Here is a 19386-nt window from a genome sequence, read left to right as displayed (position 1 = left end):
AAATTACCATATTCGTTTGTGTATCGTCGATATTTACCTCAGTGGAACCTCGAAAAGAAATAAGTACATACTAGTATATAGTAATAGGGTTTGTGAGTGGTAAGATTGAAACGGTCCGCAAACAGTGAACGTAACGTAACGTAGCGTAATATAACAATATTTGGGCACACGTTTGTTTTATTTCTTTTTTTTGTATTATCTTTATATATACTAGTATATTGTCTTTTATACAAATATCAGGTTCCTGTTCCATCTAACAAAAACGACTCCTGTTCTGCTGAGGTACAGGTGTGGTTGTATCCATCAACAAAGATAGCATAACACTTTTTTGACCCGCTGAAAGTTATGAATTCACTAGCTGCCGAAAATCCGACTTCAAACGTTGAGCGGCAAAACCGACATTCTGGCGGCGGCCGGCGCGGCCCTTCCTGCGCTGTTTTGACCTAGGTGTTCTAGAACAGGGGGCAGGGCTCACGGTGTTCGACCGGATTGGTCCATAGCGACAATCAACAATGCGGTTCTAGAACGTCACAAACCAGTCGATTCGACGTTACCGTTGCGAACGGCAGTGTTTGTTTCTTCCTGCGCGAAAATTTGTCATTTTCAGCGAGAGAATGAGAAACCCCAAAGGATAACGATGATTGGGCTATTGAGATACATGCTCCACGTCTACCTGTTCCTCGTCGGAGCACACTTGTTCAACCGCTCGTGGGACTATGCGCTGGACAAGCAGTGGGTCCCTCGCGATGGCCTGGTGGTCAAGTATCTGAGTGATTTCAGTGAGTTCGAGACAACACCTGAGCAGCTCATCTACCCGGTAAGGACTATCATCAGGGAACAAGAAATGTTTTCAATCGAGTTTATCCGTATTTCGGAGGGGGATTTAATGTTTTGTTGTTATGATTGCATTACTTGATAGAAAACTTTGATTGTGGCATGACTACTTGTGTAAGTAGTGAATACGAGACAACACCTGAGCAGCTGCCTGTACCCGGTAAGGACTATCATCAGGGAACAAGAAATATTTTCAGCCGAGTTTATCTGTACTATTTCGGAGGGGTATAGGGATATGCCTTAGTATAGCGATGACTGCATTACTTGATAGAAAACAGTACGTACGTTGAAAGCTTGATATTGTGGTGTGACTACTTTCCTGCCGTAAGCCATCATATATTTCGATCTTACATTCAAACCATATGGCTGAGGCCGTATGATCGACTATTTAATGTTTATGTATAGTCTTAATCTTTCATTAAGGACAGTGTAAGTATATATCCACATGTACTCAAGACTGGTGATACTTTTCTGATCAAGCATCTAACCACTGAAGTAGCGTGGTGATTCTCGTCTCATCATGTCACCAGAGTAGCTCAATATGATGTTACATTAACGTGAAAAAATACCGTTAAAAACGTAACATTGTCACTGAGTCTCGTCTCGACAGTTTCCTACTCAGTGTGATTATGTCTACATGTACTCAGGCATCTCACCAGAGTAGGCACCTCAACATCATGTTACACGTACGTGAAAAGAATTATGTCAAATTGATTCTCGTCTTGACATTTTCTACTCAGTTTTCTCGCTGTGTTTGTTCTTCACCATGTCTTTATTATATACGTCTATCAACACAGGTAGCGAATGCGGAGATATTTGTGCGTGCTTACGTACGTCCCGCCAATGAAACCCACTACAGCCGCCTGACTCAATGCGAGCTGTACAAAGGTGTCCACAGGGACACTATGGTGAGGAGGCTGACGTCTGGGGGGAAAGACCCAGGACGGGTTAACATAGAGGCTGCACGATATTCATGGTTAGGGTTTTTTCCGATCTCTTACATTTTCTACACATTTTCCTTTGTTTAGCCTTGGCTCAAGTTAGTTCAGCAATCCTCACCAAAGTTGGTCCTTTGCGTCCTTCTATCTTTCATGTTAGTTTCTCCTTGCATTTTAATTAATCCTTTAACTCTTTAGGTGCAGCTGCGCCTTTTCTAAAAACCGTTATTATACAGATAGTATACATCAGTTTCATCTTATACATTAAATCAGGATGCTAAACGTTGAATATACTTGAATGTCTTTGTTGGTCTCCAATACATAGTTGCGTATCTAAACATCGTGCTACAGCAACACTGGTGGTCGTTCGGCACGGTGTAGGGAGCTGCTGTTTTGAGAACGTACAGTTCCACACTCTGCACGGAATCCTACCTTTTAAGCATATCGTAAAGCATACGAGTGAAGAAACTCAACCTTCATGCATGCTTTAAAATAGGCATAAAGAATGGATTTTGTGCAGCGACAGCATTTCCAGAGATCCCAAGTCTTATCGAAGCGAACTCTTTCTCCCGTAGGAGGTTTTTCTACCTCGTCCGGTCCTGTTTCCGCCTGAGACAGCCGAGTGAGGACTTCGACGTGCCGCCAGAGGAGCCGCCGCCTCCCTACATCCCCATCACCTGGCTTCAGCTGGCCAGGAATATCCGTGATTGGACCACGGACTACCTGCGAGAGGCTTCCTCTGAGGATCCGACTGGTGAGGGGAAACGTTATTCTTAATCCTTACCCATTCAAACTTTTGAAAATAACTGTCTCTACACAACACATCATGAACTGGTACCATGTGACCCACAACCGTGCTCTTGAGTGTGCTTTTGTGCGTACGGAAAACACGAGTCACACGTGAGTAATCTACAAGCAGGTTTTCCTCCGCAGATTCTTACACCGGACCAGGACCTTGCCCAAAGAAATGGAGCGAGTTCTTCCAAGAAACCTACAAAAGTATGACGGCATGGATCTCATCGGACGATGAGAATGAACTTGGTTAGTACACAACTTTATTGTCACAACTTTTTGTACAGGTTATATATTGGCCTACCAATGATTTCATTGAACAAGTAGTATTGTCTCCAAATCTTGTGTTTTCTCTTCAACTTTGGCCTTGCTTTGTCAGACGTTTGAAGTATTCATGCCTTTGATTTAAACCAAGGGTGATGGAAGCTCCTTGCTCAAACTCAAACAGAATGATTCTGATGTCTGTGAGAGTTCTCAAAATTATACGTCTACGCAGTGGTTACAAGTTTGTTGGGTCGGATGACACGTTCTGCCCGTTTATTCCTGCTCTATATGTTACCATGGTTACCACAGACGCCGCCAACGCCCCGCCCCGCCCAGCCACCAACACAGACCCCCCTGAGGTCACGTGGTCCCACCTGTGGGGTGAGATATGCAAGAAGGCGTCCTCTGACGTCAGAGCTATCTTCTGGTCAGACACACCTGATGACGTAGTGACACAAGATGAAGCACCCAAGACTGGTACGTATTCGAACACAGAAGCCATTCTAACCACGTATCAAAGCCGATAGTTACCTTCGCCAAGAAGGTTATGTTTACCGTAGCGTTTGTGCGTGCGTGCGCTCGCGCGTGTGTGTGCGTTTGTATGTGTGTGTTTGTGTGGTTTAATTTAGCACGATACCTCAAGAAGCTTTACTTAGATTGATGTGAAACTTGGTAGGTGGGTAGGCGTTGATGGGACCTCAAAATGATTAGATTTTGGGCCCCTGGCTGCTTATAGTGGTACTGCAGCGGAACTTTCGATTTGAATTTTCGATAAATGTTCCGTGTGCCAAGAACGATTTCATTTACATCTCATAACCTGACTTTTTCCTGTCAATAGCATCCTTACAAGAGTAAGACGTTGTCCACGATTGTCCTCATGTACAACGTAGGTCTTTTTCCTAGTGATGAAATGTATCTCTTGATAACTGTTACAGACCCTGCCGACCCTGCCGACCCTGAGCCCACTGGAGGTGTTTGGGCTGCACTGATGAACCTCCTTCCCTCGTTCCCGTCAGCCACTGCGGACAGGCCTGATGCCAATGTGGCCAAAACCACACATGATGAGACACCAGACCCTGGTGGCAGGAAGGTGAGCTGTCTACTAGTCATGTAGTATTGCAGTTGTATAATAACCTAGTAATGTAGCTGCGCAATAATCTAGTTATCTAGTCGTGTAGTAGTAGTAGTCATCTATCAACGTAGCTCGATGTAGTTATCCAGTAATCTAAATGTGTAGTCATCCTGTAAACTTTCTGGTGATCTAGTAACTAGTAACCATAGCTTTTTCTAGTAATCTAATTAATTTGCAGCCAATAATTCAGTGTTAGAAAATAACGAAGAATTGACACTTCGGATTATCTGGTATTCCCTCTCACCCACTGTAGACTCTACCGAGCCCGGTTGGAGCGTGCCCGCCTGGATTGGTCGCATTTTCCAGGCTAAGAAGCCAATGACAGCCCAGATTCGGGCCGGCGCCCCCGTGATCGTCGACGATCCTCCCTAATAGCGCCTCCTTGCGAACCGAAGGATCCTCAGCGATATCCTGCTGAGATGATGATATGATACCCTATCCTTGTAGTTTTGAAAATCAGGGACAGTATTGTTGTTAAGATACACATGTCCTGCAGATTGTTTCGGACGTCAAATGGAAAAAAATAAAATTTGGACACTATATTCTATCGCCAAATCCTCCATTCTGTAACGCAGATTAGCATCGATCTAATATCTGCTACGTATTTTTTATTCTACGGAATATCACTTTGCATTACGTAAATACTATCACTTTACCTTGTAAAATCATTTTCATTTTTACGAAGGTTCACTCCAGCAAGATCTGCATTACACAAAGGAATGCTATATCGTTAGGGTTTATTATGCATCTTTGCATAGCTCTATACTCGTACCTTCGTAGACTATAGTCAGGAATTATAACATCACGGCAAACGATATGAAATTTGGTTCAACATATTATTCCGTTGTGAAGAAACTCGATGTCAAAGTCGTTGACACAGTTTTGTATCATGTTCATGTTCTGTTCAGAATTTAGAGTATAGAAATAAAATGTTTTATGTTAGAAATTAGATGCTGTTATTTTATATATAGTCATTATTCAATATGTATGCATATGGGTCTTTTTTCACAAGTTGCAATTATGCTAGTCCTACAGGATGAATTTTGTGCGACGCGTCTCTGATACTGTGCCAAGAATGTCCTGAACACGCCCCGGGCCGTACATTTACTGTGATATATGACCAGGTCGACTTTGTGGGTCACAACACTTAACACTGTGTGGTGCGTGACGAACTGTGTACAGGTACACTGACGTGAGTCGGGCTGGTCCACAATTGACTACCAATGGATGGACAAGTCAAGTCGTCTTACTTTGGTCAATCATCGTCACCTTAATACAGAGATGTAACTTTACTGTGAAACGCGGTTAAGAAATAATCTAGCTGGTCCGTAGGCTAGATACGAACTTCAAGGACTTTGATTTCACCCCCCCCCCTCCCTCTTCGAAAATGGTACAATCGTTTTGGGCCGACCTCGGTGGGGTCTATAAAACGGATCGTTTTGGGCCGAGTTGATCGTCTAAACGGTCTTTGTGCAGAGCTACCCCTTCATTGCCCAGAAACCCGTGACAACTCTAGACCTTTTCAGACAGATAGCCAAGTATTTTCTTCAGAACCTCCCTTGAAGTTGAAGGCCTGCCTTACTGATCATTTTGACACCTGTTAAGTCGACTTGTCAAGATGTCTTTGCTCCTGAAAGTTGTCCGACAGCAGGGGAGTTTGTTCCACATTTGTGGCGCCGGAATTTCGGTGGCTCCGAGAACAACAACAACAGCGACCTTCAGACAGCAGAGCACCAGGGCAGAGGCAGAGGGTAGCGTCGCGTACGAGAGTTCCGCTCGGCCTTTCGAGGAGATCCCAGGGCCCAAGGGTCTACCCCTCATCGGGACGGCGTGGGACTACTCTCCTTTTGGTACGCCATAGTAAGGAAACACCGACCTAATTTTATGGGTGATCATGACATCCGCGCGCGCATTTATTTTCGCCTGTTCTCCAAAAAAAAAAGGATCACGTCCTCTGAGGCTCTGGCCTGGCTCTAGGCCTGGGTAGTCCATGGTAGTTAGTGACAATAGGGAGCCGGAGGTAACTATGGAGGATGGCACTCAGGCTACCGAAGCTCCACGACTCAAGATCTTAGTACATACGTACAGCGCCGCTTCATAAATTCCGCGAATAGCCAGCATTTGCCGGCTTGTCGTATACGTATACGTCGCTATGCACTGCCGCAAATTCACAATTCCTGTGGTTTAGTACCATTTTTGTTCTTGGTCGGAATTTGTTTTTTATTCGCCCGCGCGCACTAGTTTGGGGGTCTTCTGAGGATCCTTACATGACGTTTCAGTGGATTTAAGTGGCGTTCTGTTAGGAAGAAACGCCCAAATAATCGCAGCCTGTAACTTCCAGTGATTAACTTGTTAGTTGAGGTGAGGTGAGGACATGAGGTGAGGTGACGAGAGGTGAGGTGAGGTGAGGTGACGAGAGACATACTTTGTCGACAAATGTACCGATTTTGTATTCACGTAAAAGCCACAGGAATACCTTGATAGAAAATACTGAAAATCGAATGGAAATTACCTACACAATATATCAATGGTTTATTTCAATAACATTAATGTCACAAAACATTGCAGCCAAAACGGCTGAATTGCGTCAGGACAATTACAATAATTCGAATAGACGTGATTAAAACATACATGTATTTACATATAATAAACGGATTTAAAATGTTATGTACAGAATTTAAAAGATTGTCTGTTACTGCGACAAGATTTTTTTATTCGCCCGGCCGCGGGCACTAATTTGGGGGTCTTCAGAGGATGTCATCCATAAAATTAAGACGGTGTGGCCTTATACTTAGCTTGTTGTAACATACGTGCTCAGTCAGTTGAGTAACCAACCTACGTACCAACATAGACCAAGGAGGTTATATATCTATAACCGCGCCCCGTTTGCGTAGACTACTGTCTCTGGGGACAGACTGTTGCCAACGTGTGCACAGTATACAGAACTGTAGTAGGTTAAATTCCCTCATTGAGGCACCACGGCAGTTTATGTAGTTAATTGTCCGATGTACAAAGTACATACAACAGTCAACGCCATGTAATCTGATAACACTACCCAGGTTGTTGTGTTACCTATGATCACCTGAGTTTCGTTCATGATACCGGGTTGAGGGACGACCTGCATGTTACTGATTTTGTTATCATAAAAATACTGTCAATCATCATGAAATTGTACAAGCAATAATGTATGTCCATCTATTAGTTACATAGGATTTCGTATGGTATGACGTAGGGGACCTTCCCGGTGTGAGTGGTTCAAACCTTACAGTCTGGTCTCGGGGTTGACATCTTTGACGAGGTGATACTCACCTGTTATGTCAATCCTTCCACAAATGTGGTAAATCGTCATAAAATAGAATAGAATTTCGTAGAAGCTACATAGAATTATGATAACAGTCTTCATAAGCTCTCTGACCCAAAGTTCGTCGGAAGTCGGTACCGCCCCCCGTCCCCGACCCAGTGCTGACGTCACTCGTGAAGGAAAAGCACGTGCCAACATGACAGCTCGCGGGTCATCAGATAGCTGATGATGAAGACCGAGAGATTCGGTCGAAAATTCCGGCGAGTCAAATTCCTTTACTTTTAGAAGAGATTCCTTCCCATTATCATGAAATTGTATATTTTCCTATCCTATATACTATCAGGTCGGTTTCCAATGAAAACAAAGTTTATGGAGTCATTCAAAGAGAGAACAAAGACCTACGGGAGGATCTACCGGGAAAAACTCGGCCCGATTGACTTCGTGGTCATCAGCGATCCCAAGGAGATCGAGAAGGTGTTCCGCAATGAGGGCAGATATCCCAAGAGGCGGACTCTTTTCACCGTTAAAAAGTACCGTGAACTGAAGAAATTGCCGACTGGAATATTAAACCTGTAGGTGATACCGTTATGTACTTATGCTGTGTGTGTGTGCGTGCGTGCGTGCGTGCGTGTGTGTGTGTGTGTGTGTGTGTGTGCGTGTGTGCGTGCGTGTGCCTGCGTGTGTCACGGTGTGTGTGCGTGTGTCACGGTGTGTGTGCGTGTGTGTGTGCGTGTGTGTGTGTGTGCGCGCGCGTGTGTGCGTGCGTGTGCCTGCGTGTGTGCGTGTGTCACGGTGTGTGTGCGTGTATGTGTGTGTGTGTTTGTGTGTGTGCGTGCGTGTGTGTGTGCTCACGCGCTCATGTGTCTCTGTATGACTGTCTGTCTGTCTGTACTCATGTCAATCGCACTTTTATCCCCTTTTTTTTTTCAATATTTTGCAAAAGTGATTGAAAGCCAGACTTTACAGGAGGGCTCAGATTTGAGATGGGATTTAGATCCGCTTTGTTTCCAGAGAGGGAGAAGAGTGGCAGCGCGTGCGCAGCTCGGTGCAGAAGGACATGATGCGGCCCAAGACGGTCGGCGCGTACGCCCCGCTGCAGGATGACGTCATCAGGGACCTGGTTGACGTCATCCGGGCTCTGACAGGGAAGGACAACAGCGGAGGGCAAGTTCACAACTTCACCAACTACGCGTACAGATGGGCACTGGAAGGTGAGTAAGAAACTCAAAAGGACATCCAAAACGAAGAGCAACAATCTTGCACCTTGTAATGATGGATGAGATGATATCGTTGTTTATTTCGGGTTCGCAATTAAGTTTTACGCTAGATATATATAATGTGAGTTTGGTATCGTATGTTAGGCCAAGGGTCTTAAGTTGACCTGCATTTGAAAGAAAGAAGTCCTTCATTACAGCTTTGGGTTGTATTTTTGATTGCTCAACTGTTCCCATGGCTCTGGCCATGCTGGTCATTCAGCTTGAAGAAGACCAGAGGTTGGATCGAACATTCATGACAAGTTCCATTCGGTGGAGCAATTCTTAGTATGTTGGGAGGATTCCAACTCTTCGATGATTGATTGTGTTAAATTTTGCCCACCTAGCGATCAGCGTGGTTGTGCTGGACAAGCGGCTCGGGTGCCTGACCTTGGATGACCTTGAGCCGGGTTCTGACGCGCAGCTGATGATCGACGGGGTTCAAGCCTTATTCCAGGGGTTCGCGAAGCTGGAGCTGTCGACGGTCGGCCTGTACAGGTACATCAGCACCCCAACCTGGAGGAAGTTTGAGAAAGGAATCGACCAGTGGCACTAGTAAGTATTTGATTGTTTTTATTTCAACATTTAAACAAAGCAACACATGGTGGTGTTGCACTCAAGCGAAATAGCTTAAATTAACGTCACCGCTTGACATGAATAATGATTACAACACAAGATAAACAGGAACAGAATTTAACAATAAAGGTGATGTTATGTGAATACAGTATAAATCAGTAAAGAAATCACTTAGTTTCGGAGGTTGGAGCAAAAACTTTTTGGGAGCTAGTTTTCATGTACTCACGGCCTTCTTCTTACGCGCCAACATTCCGAAATTGGCCCATTTTATGGAATCGTATATTGATATTTGTGGTACACTGTTCTTCTGTGGCTGTCACTTGTCCGAGTGCGTCAGTTATATGGTGATATTTTTGACGTAAATATTGGCATGAAACTCTAGCGTCGCTGCCAAGTTGCTGAAGGAAAAGCTGGCTAGAAGCAAGACTGAAGAAGGAAAATCCACCGAGTCGGACACGGACTTTCTCCAGAGCCTCCTCTCTAGGGATGATGTCACGTTCGAGGAGGCAATGCTGATGGCAGTGGACCTCCTGGGTGGTGGGATCGACACGGTACGTTACACTAACAGGGACCCCGCCCGGGGCCCCGCCGGGTAGTTTACGAGGTTTTTTGTTTCTCATCCCATCTGGTTGGAGTCTTCTGTCTTCTATCATCTCATCTATCCCTAATCTAACTATTTGACCCTTTGGGCACCGCACACGTTTAACGATCTGACAACCAATTTTCTCTACCCTTTTCGCTTTTCTGTTCTTTGTAACGTTTAAGTGTTATTCTGGACCATTCTCTGATATCATCATTTGGTAATTAACGTACATTTTCTTTCTTATCTCATCTAGATAGTCTCATCTATCATTTGTCTAATCATTCAACCATTGAGGACCACTATTTTTCGTTGCTACTGTTTCATTTCATTTCATTTTTATTTATTTATCCAGGGGTAGCATATCGCCAATGGCGGTTTTCAACGCTCCCTGCACAGAACAATACATAATATAATAACAGAAAAAGTAAAAGAACTAACTTAGGTACAATCATAATCGTCGTGATAATAAAAGAAACAGGACAATTAATAACGTATATGAAAACAAACTAAATAAATATGACAAATGATGTATATTGATAATATTGATAATGGAACTGAATTTGCATATATCAATGTTTATGTACAAAATACAAAATAAACAAAGAAATCATATTAACTGCTGAGTGAAAAAAATGCGGTCTTAAAAACACAGAGAGTTTTTGCATTTCTGACATGAGGAGGAAGTGAGTTCCAGAGGACTGCACCGGAAAAAGAAAGCGATCTCTTTTTTTACTGCAAGCGAGCTTTTGGTAGCTGAAGTCCCCCTTTGTGCTTAGTCGGGTGTTGTGTGTGTGGGCACTGGCGGATGTTGTGAATAGTTGAGAGATGTGTGGAGGTGACATTCCATGAAATGTGTGGAGGTGACATTCCATGAAATCTCTCAACTATTCACAACATCCGCCAGTACCCACACACACAACACCCGACTGTAATCGATCTATTGATTTGTCTATTATTAATTTGATTATCTACTTATTTCAGACGGGGAATGCCCTGATGTTTAACCTCTTCTGCCTGGCGAAAAATCCCGAAGTCCAGGAGAAACTTTACCGTGAGATCACAGAGGTGGTTCCGCCTGGGCAGTCCATAGACGACAAGACGCTGAACAGGATGCGCTACCTCCGCGCTGTGGTGAAAGAAACTTTCAGGTAATATCAGCAAAGTTCTTTATTTACAGCCAACTACTCTCCAAGCATAGCCTGAGTGTGAGCCTTTTTAGCTTTCGCCCGCTCCCCACGATCCGCTACCGGAACTAAAGAGTACAACCAACCTCTTATTTAACTGGAGCTTTCGATGATTGTCGATCTGTCATTGCCCAGATAAAGATGACAGACGGTCAACGAAACGTCAACGAACTTTGCTATTCAATCATTCACCAACCTTATATGCCCCACTAGCCGTGGCGACTCTTGACTCGGGCTTACATTGCATTACCCTCAGGGTAATGCAATGTAAGCCCGAGTCAAGAGTCGCCACGGCTAATGCCCCACCAGCCTTTAGTGGCATAGCTATTAAGTCATATGCTATTTTGAAATATGCTTTTTGTAATTTTCATAATACATGTATAAGATATTTAATGCTACGTCAGAAAGATGTAAGTAGTTTGTCAGACAAGAGCAAGTGAAGGTTTTGTATTTGCTTTGTAAATGTTTCTATTATAGTTTTCTAATTTTTATTCGAAATCTTCCAGAGTTTATCCAAGTGTCAGCGCCAACATGAGAGAGTTGAACCGGGACATTGTGTTGTCGGGATATGTCGTTCCAGCAAAGGTATGAAGACATTACTTACTCAGTTATCCTCTTCATCACTTGCGAGACATAATGCCGAGACTTTTCCCTTCCATCTGGGTCTGTCCTCGGCCAGCTTTTTCACTGCTCGCCAGGCCTACATCTACATCTACATCTATGGGTTACTGAACAACACCCTCACGGGGCCTCACGTTCAGTTGCACGGCATATGCGGCCAGGTGGGGTGCTGGTGCTCATAAAACAAAATTTTTGTTTTATGAGCCGGAACATTTGGCCTGTCCCAGAAATGGAGAAATTACATCATGAAATTAAAGGTTTAACCCCTCTGTCAAGTGTTACGATTTGTGAAGTTCTTATATATAATTACTTTATTTGTAATAGACCGATCCGGAACATTTGATCTATTGTAAATTTCTTGCCGATTCTGTGCATATTCCTTTGTCCCAGCCTGAGGGGAGGCCATTTTGACCTCAAATCCAACCTTCTTGTCAAAGTTATGTCAACGAGTGTTCGGCTCAGACCGAAGAGGTCCCGGGTTCGAATCCTGCCCGATGCCATCAGCTGTCCCGATAGGTGGGGGGTACTTCTCAATGTCCGGGTAGAATTCTCGCATGGTTCCGCTGTATAGGATTTCTCATTTTTAATAAATTGAGACTTTAGAGGTTGGACTACCCTGCCAATGTGTGTTTTTCAAGGTCTAAAACTCAGGTTGACTTTCGACCACGTTGTTCTGACATGATTCCCTTATATAACATAAGAAAGTCAATTACTAGACTGTGCTAGTCTCCACCAGACTTCTTTTTCTATAGCCGGCAAGAGAGGCTTCTTGGCGGGGAAATGGAGCTTCTCTTGCCGGCTACCTTCTCTGGCCAATTAATACCCTTTTTAGACCGATTTCTACGATTTATTCACCCCGCAAAAGAAGTCTGGTGGAGACTAAGACTGTGCCCTGTTCCTCAGACACCGATCCTGATGGCCAATGACGTCATCAGCTCGCTTCCGGAATACTATCCGGAACCGGAATCCTTCAAGCCGGAAAGATGGCTCCGCGATGACGTCGCTTCAGGTGGCGTCCAACCGTTCGCGATGCTGCCGTTCGGATACGGGCCGAGGATGTGCATCGGTACGGGTATATTATTTGTATTATATGTATATGGACAGTTTAAATTCAGAATCGTTGTGTTTCATGTTCATTAACTGTACTTCAATTTCTTATGCTTGCTTTTGCGTGCATTTAAAAATCGAAAGCCTTAAAGTTAGTCATTTTCGATTTTCTATATTTTTTCAAGAAGAAAATGTCCAGGGAAATCCTTTGTGTCAGTCAGTGTTTCTTTCATCTTTTTAACGTTCACATGTCAGACGTAGAAGATGTTACTTGAACCACTACAGAATACCTAATATGAATGTTCTTACCTTTGGCTCGGTTCCTTCCCCAGGTCGGCGTTTTGCAGAACAGGAAGTACATCTCGGGTTAATCAGGGTAGGTTACTTTGTCCATAACCATTTAAGATACATTTCCGATTGACTTAAGGTTAAACCCGTTTGTCGATGAGGGGATAAAGCCTTAGAATTCTTATCAAATAATCTTCATGGCTTTTTAAATCTCTGCAAGGGGATTTTAGAGATGTGTTGACTCTTATTGTGATCTTTTCTGCATGGGGATCTCTCTCCTTAACAACTTTGCATGTATTACATGTATTCACGAAAGCATATCGTACATTCATACGCTTGCTCTGTTCCAGCCTTAGTTTCATTTCATTTTATGAATTTCAGAAACACTTGTTAACACTTCAGTTCAGCCTTTTGTGCTCGCAATCGGTGCATTTACTTAATACTTCTTCTTGATGTAATATAACGTTTAATAACATTGTAACTGCACCCCTGTTTATATGACACAGATTGTTCAGAGCTTCCACGTGGGCTGGTCTGGAGAAGACATGAAGCAGAAGAACAGATCAGTCATCAACGCACCGGACAGGGACAGCTTCGTGTTCCGGGAGAGGGCCGGCGCTGCATGAAACTTTCTTTTAATTTTAAAGATACCTTTATGTGAGGATGAGTATCATTTCGTAGTGGATTGTACGTTATATAGCAATTAGAGAGATTTCCTATATTCTTATGTAATAGATAAGTTCCCGGGCTTTGGACATTTAAATGAATCAGAAAAATTCATATTTCTTATGAAACTTGACAAACCATGTATCATTAGTTCTATATAATCGTACATCTATAAATGCGCCAAGAAGCGAGAAGAAGTCGAACAATGTAAATAGTAGATCACATCAGTATGTATAGTTTAAGTGCCATTGCTGTATCCTTTTCCTTGTCTATTCATGACCTGTACTTAGCTTGTTAGAGCACAAACGTACAATAAAGGTCTTTCCTTCATTGAATCATTCATTCATTCACCCATTAACACCCCTTTCACATGAAATCCACATCTGGGATCCAATCGCGATTGGATGCCGATGCGTTTACACTTGTCGGCTCATGCAATCGCGATTGTGTTCCTTCCGCACGGGAATTGCCGTCAATCGCGATTGACTCCACCTCCCAGAGATGGATTTGATTAATCTCGCTTCAATCGCGATTGGAGAGTTCAGATTCAGAAAAATCAATCGAAACCCAGTCTGAACGGGGTGTTAACTGTTTTTCAGAATACTGAACTTTATTTGCTTCTTGCCTCAAATGGGCTATGGCAACATACAGTATATATACATTAAAACCAAACGAACATATATACATATAACATAATAAAAAAATTAACCAAAATTAACTAAATACAATTTATCAATCAATCAATCAATCAATCAACCAATAAATGAATCAACTAAATAACATATTAAGGAAATTGTAAATCCTAAAGTAAGTACAGCACCATGTAATCAATCTTATAAACAAATAGTTAAAACAACAAGGGGAACACATTGCAACATAAATTTGTAACAATCAATACAACAAGAACAATTGCAATTGTGTAACGTAAATGTAGATCAACAATAAAAACAAGTAGTGGGAACAAATTGAAATACTAGTAACAGCATTTGTGCCTCGATCAGTTCTAATGCACTTCCAGGGCGCACGTTTGTTTCATTTTTTTTGTATTATCCTTCTATGTCTTCTATACAAATATCAGGTATTTCAAAACTATAGGCATACCCGTCCCTGTTCCATCTGACAAAAACGAGGTCTGTTCTATATATAGATCTACGCAGCTACAATAGCGACAATCAACAATGCGGTTCTAGAACGTCACAAACCAGTCGATTCGACGTTACCGTTGCGAACGGCAGTGTTTGTTTCTTCCTGCGCGAAAATTGTCATTTTCAGCGATAGAATGAGAAACCCCAAAGGATAACGATGATTGGCCTATTGAGATACATGCTCCACGTCTACCTGTTCCTCGTCGGAGCACACTTGTTCAACCGCTCGTGGGACTATGCGCTGGACAAGCAGTGGGTCCCTCGCGATGGCCTGGTGGTCAAGTATCTGAGTGATTTCAGTGAGTTCGAGACAACACCTGAGCAGCTCATCTACCCGGTAAGGACTATCAGCAGGGAACAAGAAATGTTTTCAGCCGTACTATTTCGGAGGGGTATCAGGGATATGCCTTAGTATAGTCAAGAAGGTTAAAACTCGTATTCAACCTTCTTGGTATAGTGGTGCCTGCATTACTTGATAGGAAACAGTACGTTGAAAGTTTGATTGTGGTACGACTACTTTATGGGAACAAACTCACGACACCGTAAAGCATATGAGTGAATAAGCTTACCCTTTATTCATGCTTAAAGATATCCGTAAAGAATGGCTGTTGTGCAGTGACAGCATTTCCAGAGATCCCAAGTCTTATCGAAGCGAACTCTTTCTCCCGTAGGAGGTTTTTCTACCTCGTACGGTCCTGTTTCCGCCTGAGACAGCCGAGTGAGGACTTCGACGTGCCGCCAGAGGAGCCGCCGCCTCCCTACATCCCCATCACCTGGCTTCAGCTGGCCAGGAACATCCGTGATTGGACCACGGACTACCTGCGAGAGGCGTCCTCTGAGGATCCGACTGGTGAGGGGAGACGTTATTCTTAGTCCTTACCCATTCAAACTTTTGAAAATAACTGTCTCTACACAACACATCATGAACTGGTACCATGTGACCCACAACCGTGCTCTTGAGTGTGCTTTTGTGCGTACGGAAAACATGAGTCACACGTGAGTAATCTACAAGCAGGTTTTCCTCCGCAGATTCTTACACCGGACCAGGACCTCGCCCAAAGAAATGGAGCGAGTTCTTCCAAGAAACCTACAAAAGTATGACGGCATGGATCTCATCGGACGATGAGAATGAACTTGGTTAGTACACAACTTTATTGTCACAACTTTTTGTACAGGTTATATATTGGCCTACCAATGATTTCATTGAACAAGTAATATTGTCTCCAAATCTTGTGTTTTCTCTTCAACTTTGGCCTTGCTTTGTCAGGCGTTTTAAGTTTTCATGCCTTTGACTTAAACCAAGGGTGATGGAAGCTCCTTGCTCAAACTCAAACAGAATGATTCTGATGTCTGTGAGAGTTCTCAAAATTATGCGTCTACATAGTGGTTACAAGTTTGTTGGGTCGGATGACACGTTCTGCCCGTTTATTCCTGCTCTATATGTTACCATGGTTACCACAGACGCCGCCAACGCCCCGCCCCGCCCAGTCACCAACACAGACCCCCCTGAGGTCACGTGGTCACACCTGTGGGGTGAGATATGCAAGAAGGCGTCCTCTGACGTCAGAGCTATCTTCTGGTCAGACACACCTGATGACGTAGTGACACAAGATGAAGCACCCAAGACTGGTACGTATTCGAACACAGAAGCCATTCTAACCACGTATCAAAGCCGATAGTTACCTTCGCCAAGAAGGTTATGTTTACCGTAGCGTTTGTGCGTGCGTGCGCTCGCGCGTGTGTGTGCGTTTGTATGTGTGTGTTTGTGTGGTTTAATTTAGCACGATACCTCCAGAAGCTTTACTTAGATTGATGTGAAACTTGGTAGGTGGGTAGGCGTTGATGGGACCTCAAAATGATTAGATTTTGGGCCCCTGGCTGCTTATAGTGGTACTGCAGCGGAACTTTCGATTTGAATTTTCGATAAATGTTCCGTGTGCCAAGAACGATTTCATTTACATCTCATAACCTGACTTTTTCCTGTCAATAGCATCCTTACAAGAGAGTAAGACGTTGTCCACGATTGTCCTCATGTACAGCGTAGGTCTTTTTCCTGATGATAAAATGTATCTCTTGATAACTGTTACAGACCCTGCCGACCCTGAGCCCACTGGAGGTGTTTGGGCTGCACTGATGAACCGCCTGCCCTCTTTCCCGTCAGCCAATGCGGACAGGCCTGATGCCAATGTGGCCAAGACCACACATGATGAGACACCAGACCCTGGTGGTCAGGAAGGTGAGCTGTCTACTAGTCATCTAGTATTGCAGTTGTATGATAACCTAGTAATGTAGCTGCGTAGTGATCTAGTTATCTAGTCGTGCAGTAGTAGTCATCTATCAACGTAGCTCGATGTAGTAATCTAAATGTGCAGTCATCCTGTAAAGTATCTGTGTAGTAGTATAGCTGTGTAGTCATCTAGTAGCTAGCTGTGTAGTCATCTAGTAATGTAGCTTTGTAGTCTATTAATCTAGTCATCTAGTAATCATGATAGTAGCTAGTCTTTTACTAATATTTTTTTAGAAATCTACGTGTAACTGGGGTGTGTAGTGAACTAGCAATTTAGCTGTGTAATGCTCTTGTCTTATCTAGCTGTGTCGTGATATCTAGTAATCTAACTTTTTGGTGATCTAGTAATCATAGCTTTTTTTTAGTAGTCTACTTAACTTGCAGCCAATAATTCAGTGTTAGAAAATAACGAAGAAATGACACTTGGATTATCTGGTATTCCCTCTCACCCACTGTAGACTCTACCGAGCCCGGTTGGAGCGTGCCCGCCTGGATTGGTCGCATTTTCCAGGCTAAGAAGCCAATGACAGCCCAGATTCGGGCCGACGCCCCCATGATCGTCGACGATCCTCCCTAATAGCGCCTCCTTGCGAACCGAAGGATCCTCAGCGATATCCAGCTGAGATGATGATATGATACTAGTACCTATCCTTGTAGTTTTGAGGATCAGGGACAGTTTTGTTGTTAAGATACACATGTCCTGCAGATTGTTTCGGACGTCAAATGGATTAAAACTCTCAGCCTACTCTCACAAAATTTGGACACTATATTCTATCGCCAAATCCTCCATTCTGTAACGCACATTAGCATCGATCTAATATCTGCTATTTTGATTCTACGGAATATCACTTTTAGTAGGATTTGCATTGCGTAAATACTATCACTTTACTTTGTAAAATCATTTTCATTTTTACGAAGGTTCACTCTAGCAAGATCTGCACTGACAAAGAAATACTATATCGTTAGGGTTTATTATGCATCTTTGCATAGCTCTATACTCGTACCTTCGTAGACTGTAGTCAGGAATTATAACATCACGGCAAACGATATGAAATTTGGTTCTACATATTATTCCGTTGTAAAGAAACTCGATGTCAAAGTCGTTGGCACAGTTTTGTAACATGTTCATGTTCTGTTCAGAATTCAGAGTATAGAAATAAAATGTTTTATGTTAGAAATTGGATGCTGTTATTTTACATATAGTCATTATTCAGTATGTATGCATATGGGTCTTTTTTTCACATGTTGCAATTATGCTAGTCCTACAGGATGAATTTTGTGCGACGCGTCTCTGATACTGTGCCAAGAATGTCCTGAACACGCCCGGGCCGTACATTTACTGTGATATATGACCAGGTCCTTGTGAGTCACAACACTTAAAACACTGTGTGGTGCGTGACGAACTGTGTACAGGTACACTGACGTGAGTCGGGCTGGTCCACAATTCACTACCAATGGATGGGCAAGTCAAGTCGTCTTACTTTGGTCAATCATTGCCACCTTAATTTACAGAGATGTAACTTTACTGTGAAACGCGGTTAAGAAATAATCTAGCTGGTCCGTAGGCCAGACACGAACTTCAAGGACTTTGATTTCACCCCCCCCCCCTCTTCGAAAATGGTACAATCGTTTTGGGTCTATAAAACGGATCGTTTTGGGCCGAGTTAATCGTCTAAACGGTCTTTGTGCAGAGCTACCCCTTCATTACCCAGAAACCCGTAACAACTCTAGACCCTTTCAGACAGATAGCCAAGTATTTTCTTCAGAACCTCCCTTGAAGGCCTATCTTACTAGGCTGATCATTTTGACACCTGTTAAGTCGACTTGTCAAGATGTCTTTGCTCCTGAAAGTTGTCCGACAGCAGGAGAGTTTGTTCCACATTTGTGGCGCCGGAATTTCGGTGGCTCCGAGAACAACAACAACAAGAATTCCGAGATTTCATACCTCCATGAAATATGGGCTTGATATGTAAATGTATATTTTTTCCTCTTTAATTATCCACCTCAGGTGGAAAACGTCTTTTTGCTTGTTTTGTTGACCTTTCCAAGGCATTTGATTCAATCTGGCATGAAGGTTTGTTCTACAAACTTCTATCTAATAATATTTCTGGAAATTTTTTCAACATAATCAAAAGTTTATACAGCCAATCAGAAGCGCAGGTAAAAACTAGCGCAGGTTTAACTGAAAGTTTCCCCGTTGAAATTGGTGTCCGGCAGGGCTGCGTGCTCAGCCCCTGCTTATTTAACATGTATATAAGTGATGCCATAAACCATCTTAACACAGAATACTTAGATGCTCCTGTGTTGAATTCTTCAAAAGTGACAAGCTTATTTTATGCAGATGACATCGTGCTGTTGTCAGAAAGTCCACAGGGATTACAACAAGCGATTGATATACTTGGGCAGTACTGTCAAAAATGGAAATTATCTATCAACCTTACAAAAACGAAGATTGTAATATTCAACAAAAAAGGT

The 19386-nt window shown here is 43.1% G+C and overlaps 3 protein-coding genes across 3 annotated transcripts in view; all 3 read left to right on the top strand.

The window, feature by feature from the left end:
• The first annotated feature begins 513 nt into the window (after positions 1-513).
• LOC109469097 lies at positions 514-4332 on the top strand. Its single transcript, XM_019767481.1, has 7 exons — positions 514-817; positions 1632-1810; positions 2348-2526; positions 2706-2813; positions 3138-3305; positions 3764-3925; positions 4214-4332. Exons 1-7 carry the CDS (start codon positions 638-640, stop codon positions 4330-4332), a joined length of 1095 nt encoding a protein of 364 aa, XP_019623040.1. The 5' UTR covers positions 514-637.
• A 1138-nt stretch (positions 4333-5470) lies between these two features.
• The window catches only part of LOC109469134 (cytochrome P450 10-like), a 24449-nt gene continuing 10533 nt past the window's right edge, over positions 5471-19386 (top strand). Inside the window, exons 1-10 of the mRNA XM_019767533.1 lie at positions 5471-5810; positions 7605-7783; positions 8277-8472; positions 8862-9069; positions 9473-9641; positions 10655-10821; positions 11364-11442; positions 12382-12544; positions 12858-12905; positions 18763-18812. Coding sequence (XP_019623092.1) covers positions 5579-5810; positions 7605-7783; positions 8277-8472; positions 8862-9069; positions 9473-9641; positions 10655-10821; positions 11364-11442; positions 12382-12544; positions 12858-12905; positions 18763-18812 — 1491 coding nt within the window. The 5' untranslated portion in view covers positions 5471-5578. The remainder of the gene's footprint in view (positions 5811-7604; positions 7784-8276; positions 8473-8861; positions 9070-9472; positions 9642-10654; positions 10822-11363; positions 11443-12381; positions 12545-12857; positions 12906-18762; positions 18813-19386) is intronic.
• The window catches only part of LOC109469157, a 17444-nt gene continuing 12820 nt past the window's right edge, over positions 14763-19386 (top strand). The window contains exon 1 of the mRNA XM_019767565.1: positions 14763-14961. Coding sequence (XP_019623124.1) covers positions 14782-14961 — 180 coding nt within the window. The 5' untranslated portion in view covers positions 14763-14781. The remainder of the gene's footprint in view (positions 14962-19386) is intronic.

This window comes from Branchiostoma belcheri, unplaced genomic scaffold (genome assembly GCF_001625305.1).
Source record: "Branchiostoma belcheri isolate BF01 breed outbred unplaced genomic scaffold, Haploidv18h27 scaffold20, whole genome shotgun sequence".
NCBI classification, from domain to species: domain Eukaryota; kingdom Metazoa; phylum Chordata; class Leptocardii; order Amphioxiformes; family Branchiostomatidae; genus Branchiostoma; species Branchiostoma belcheri.
The sequence above is the reverse complement of the archived record's forward strand: the minus strand, read 5'-3'. Positions and strand labels throughout refer to the sequence as shown.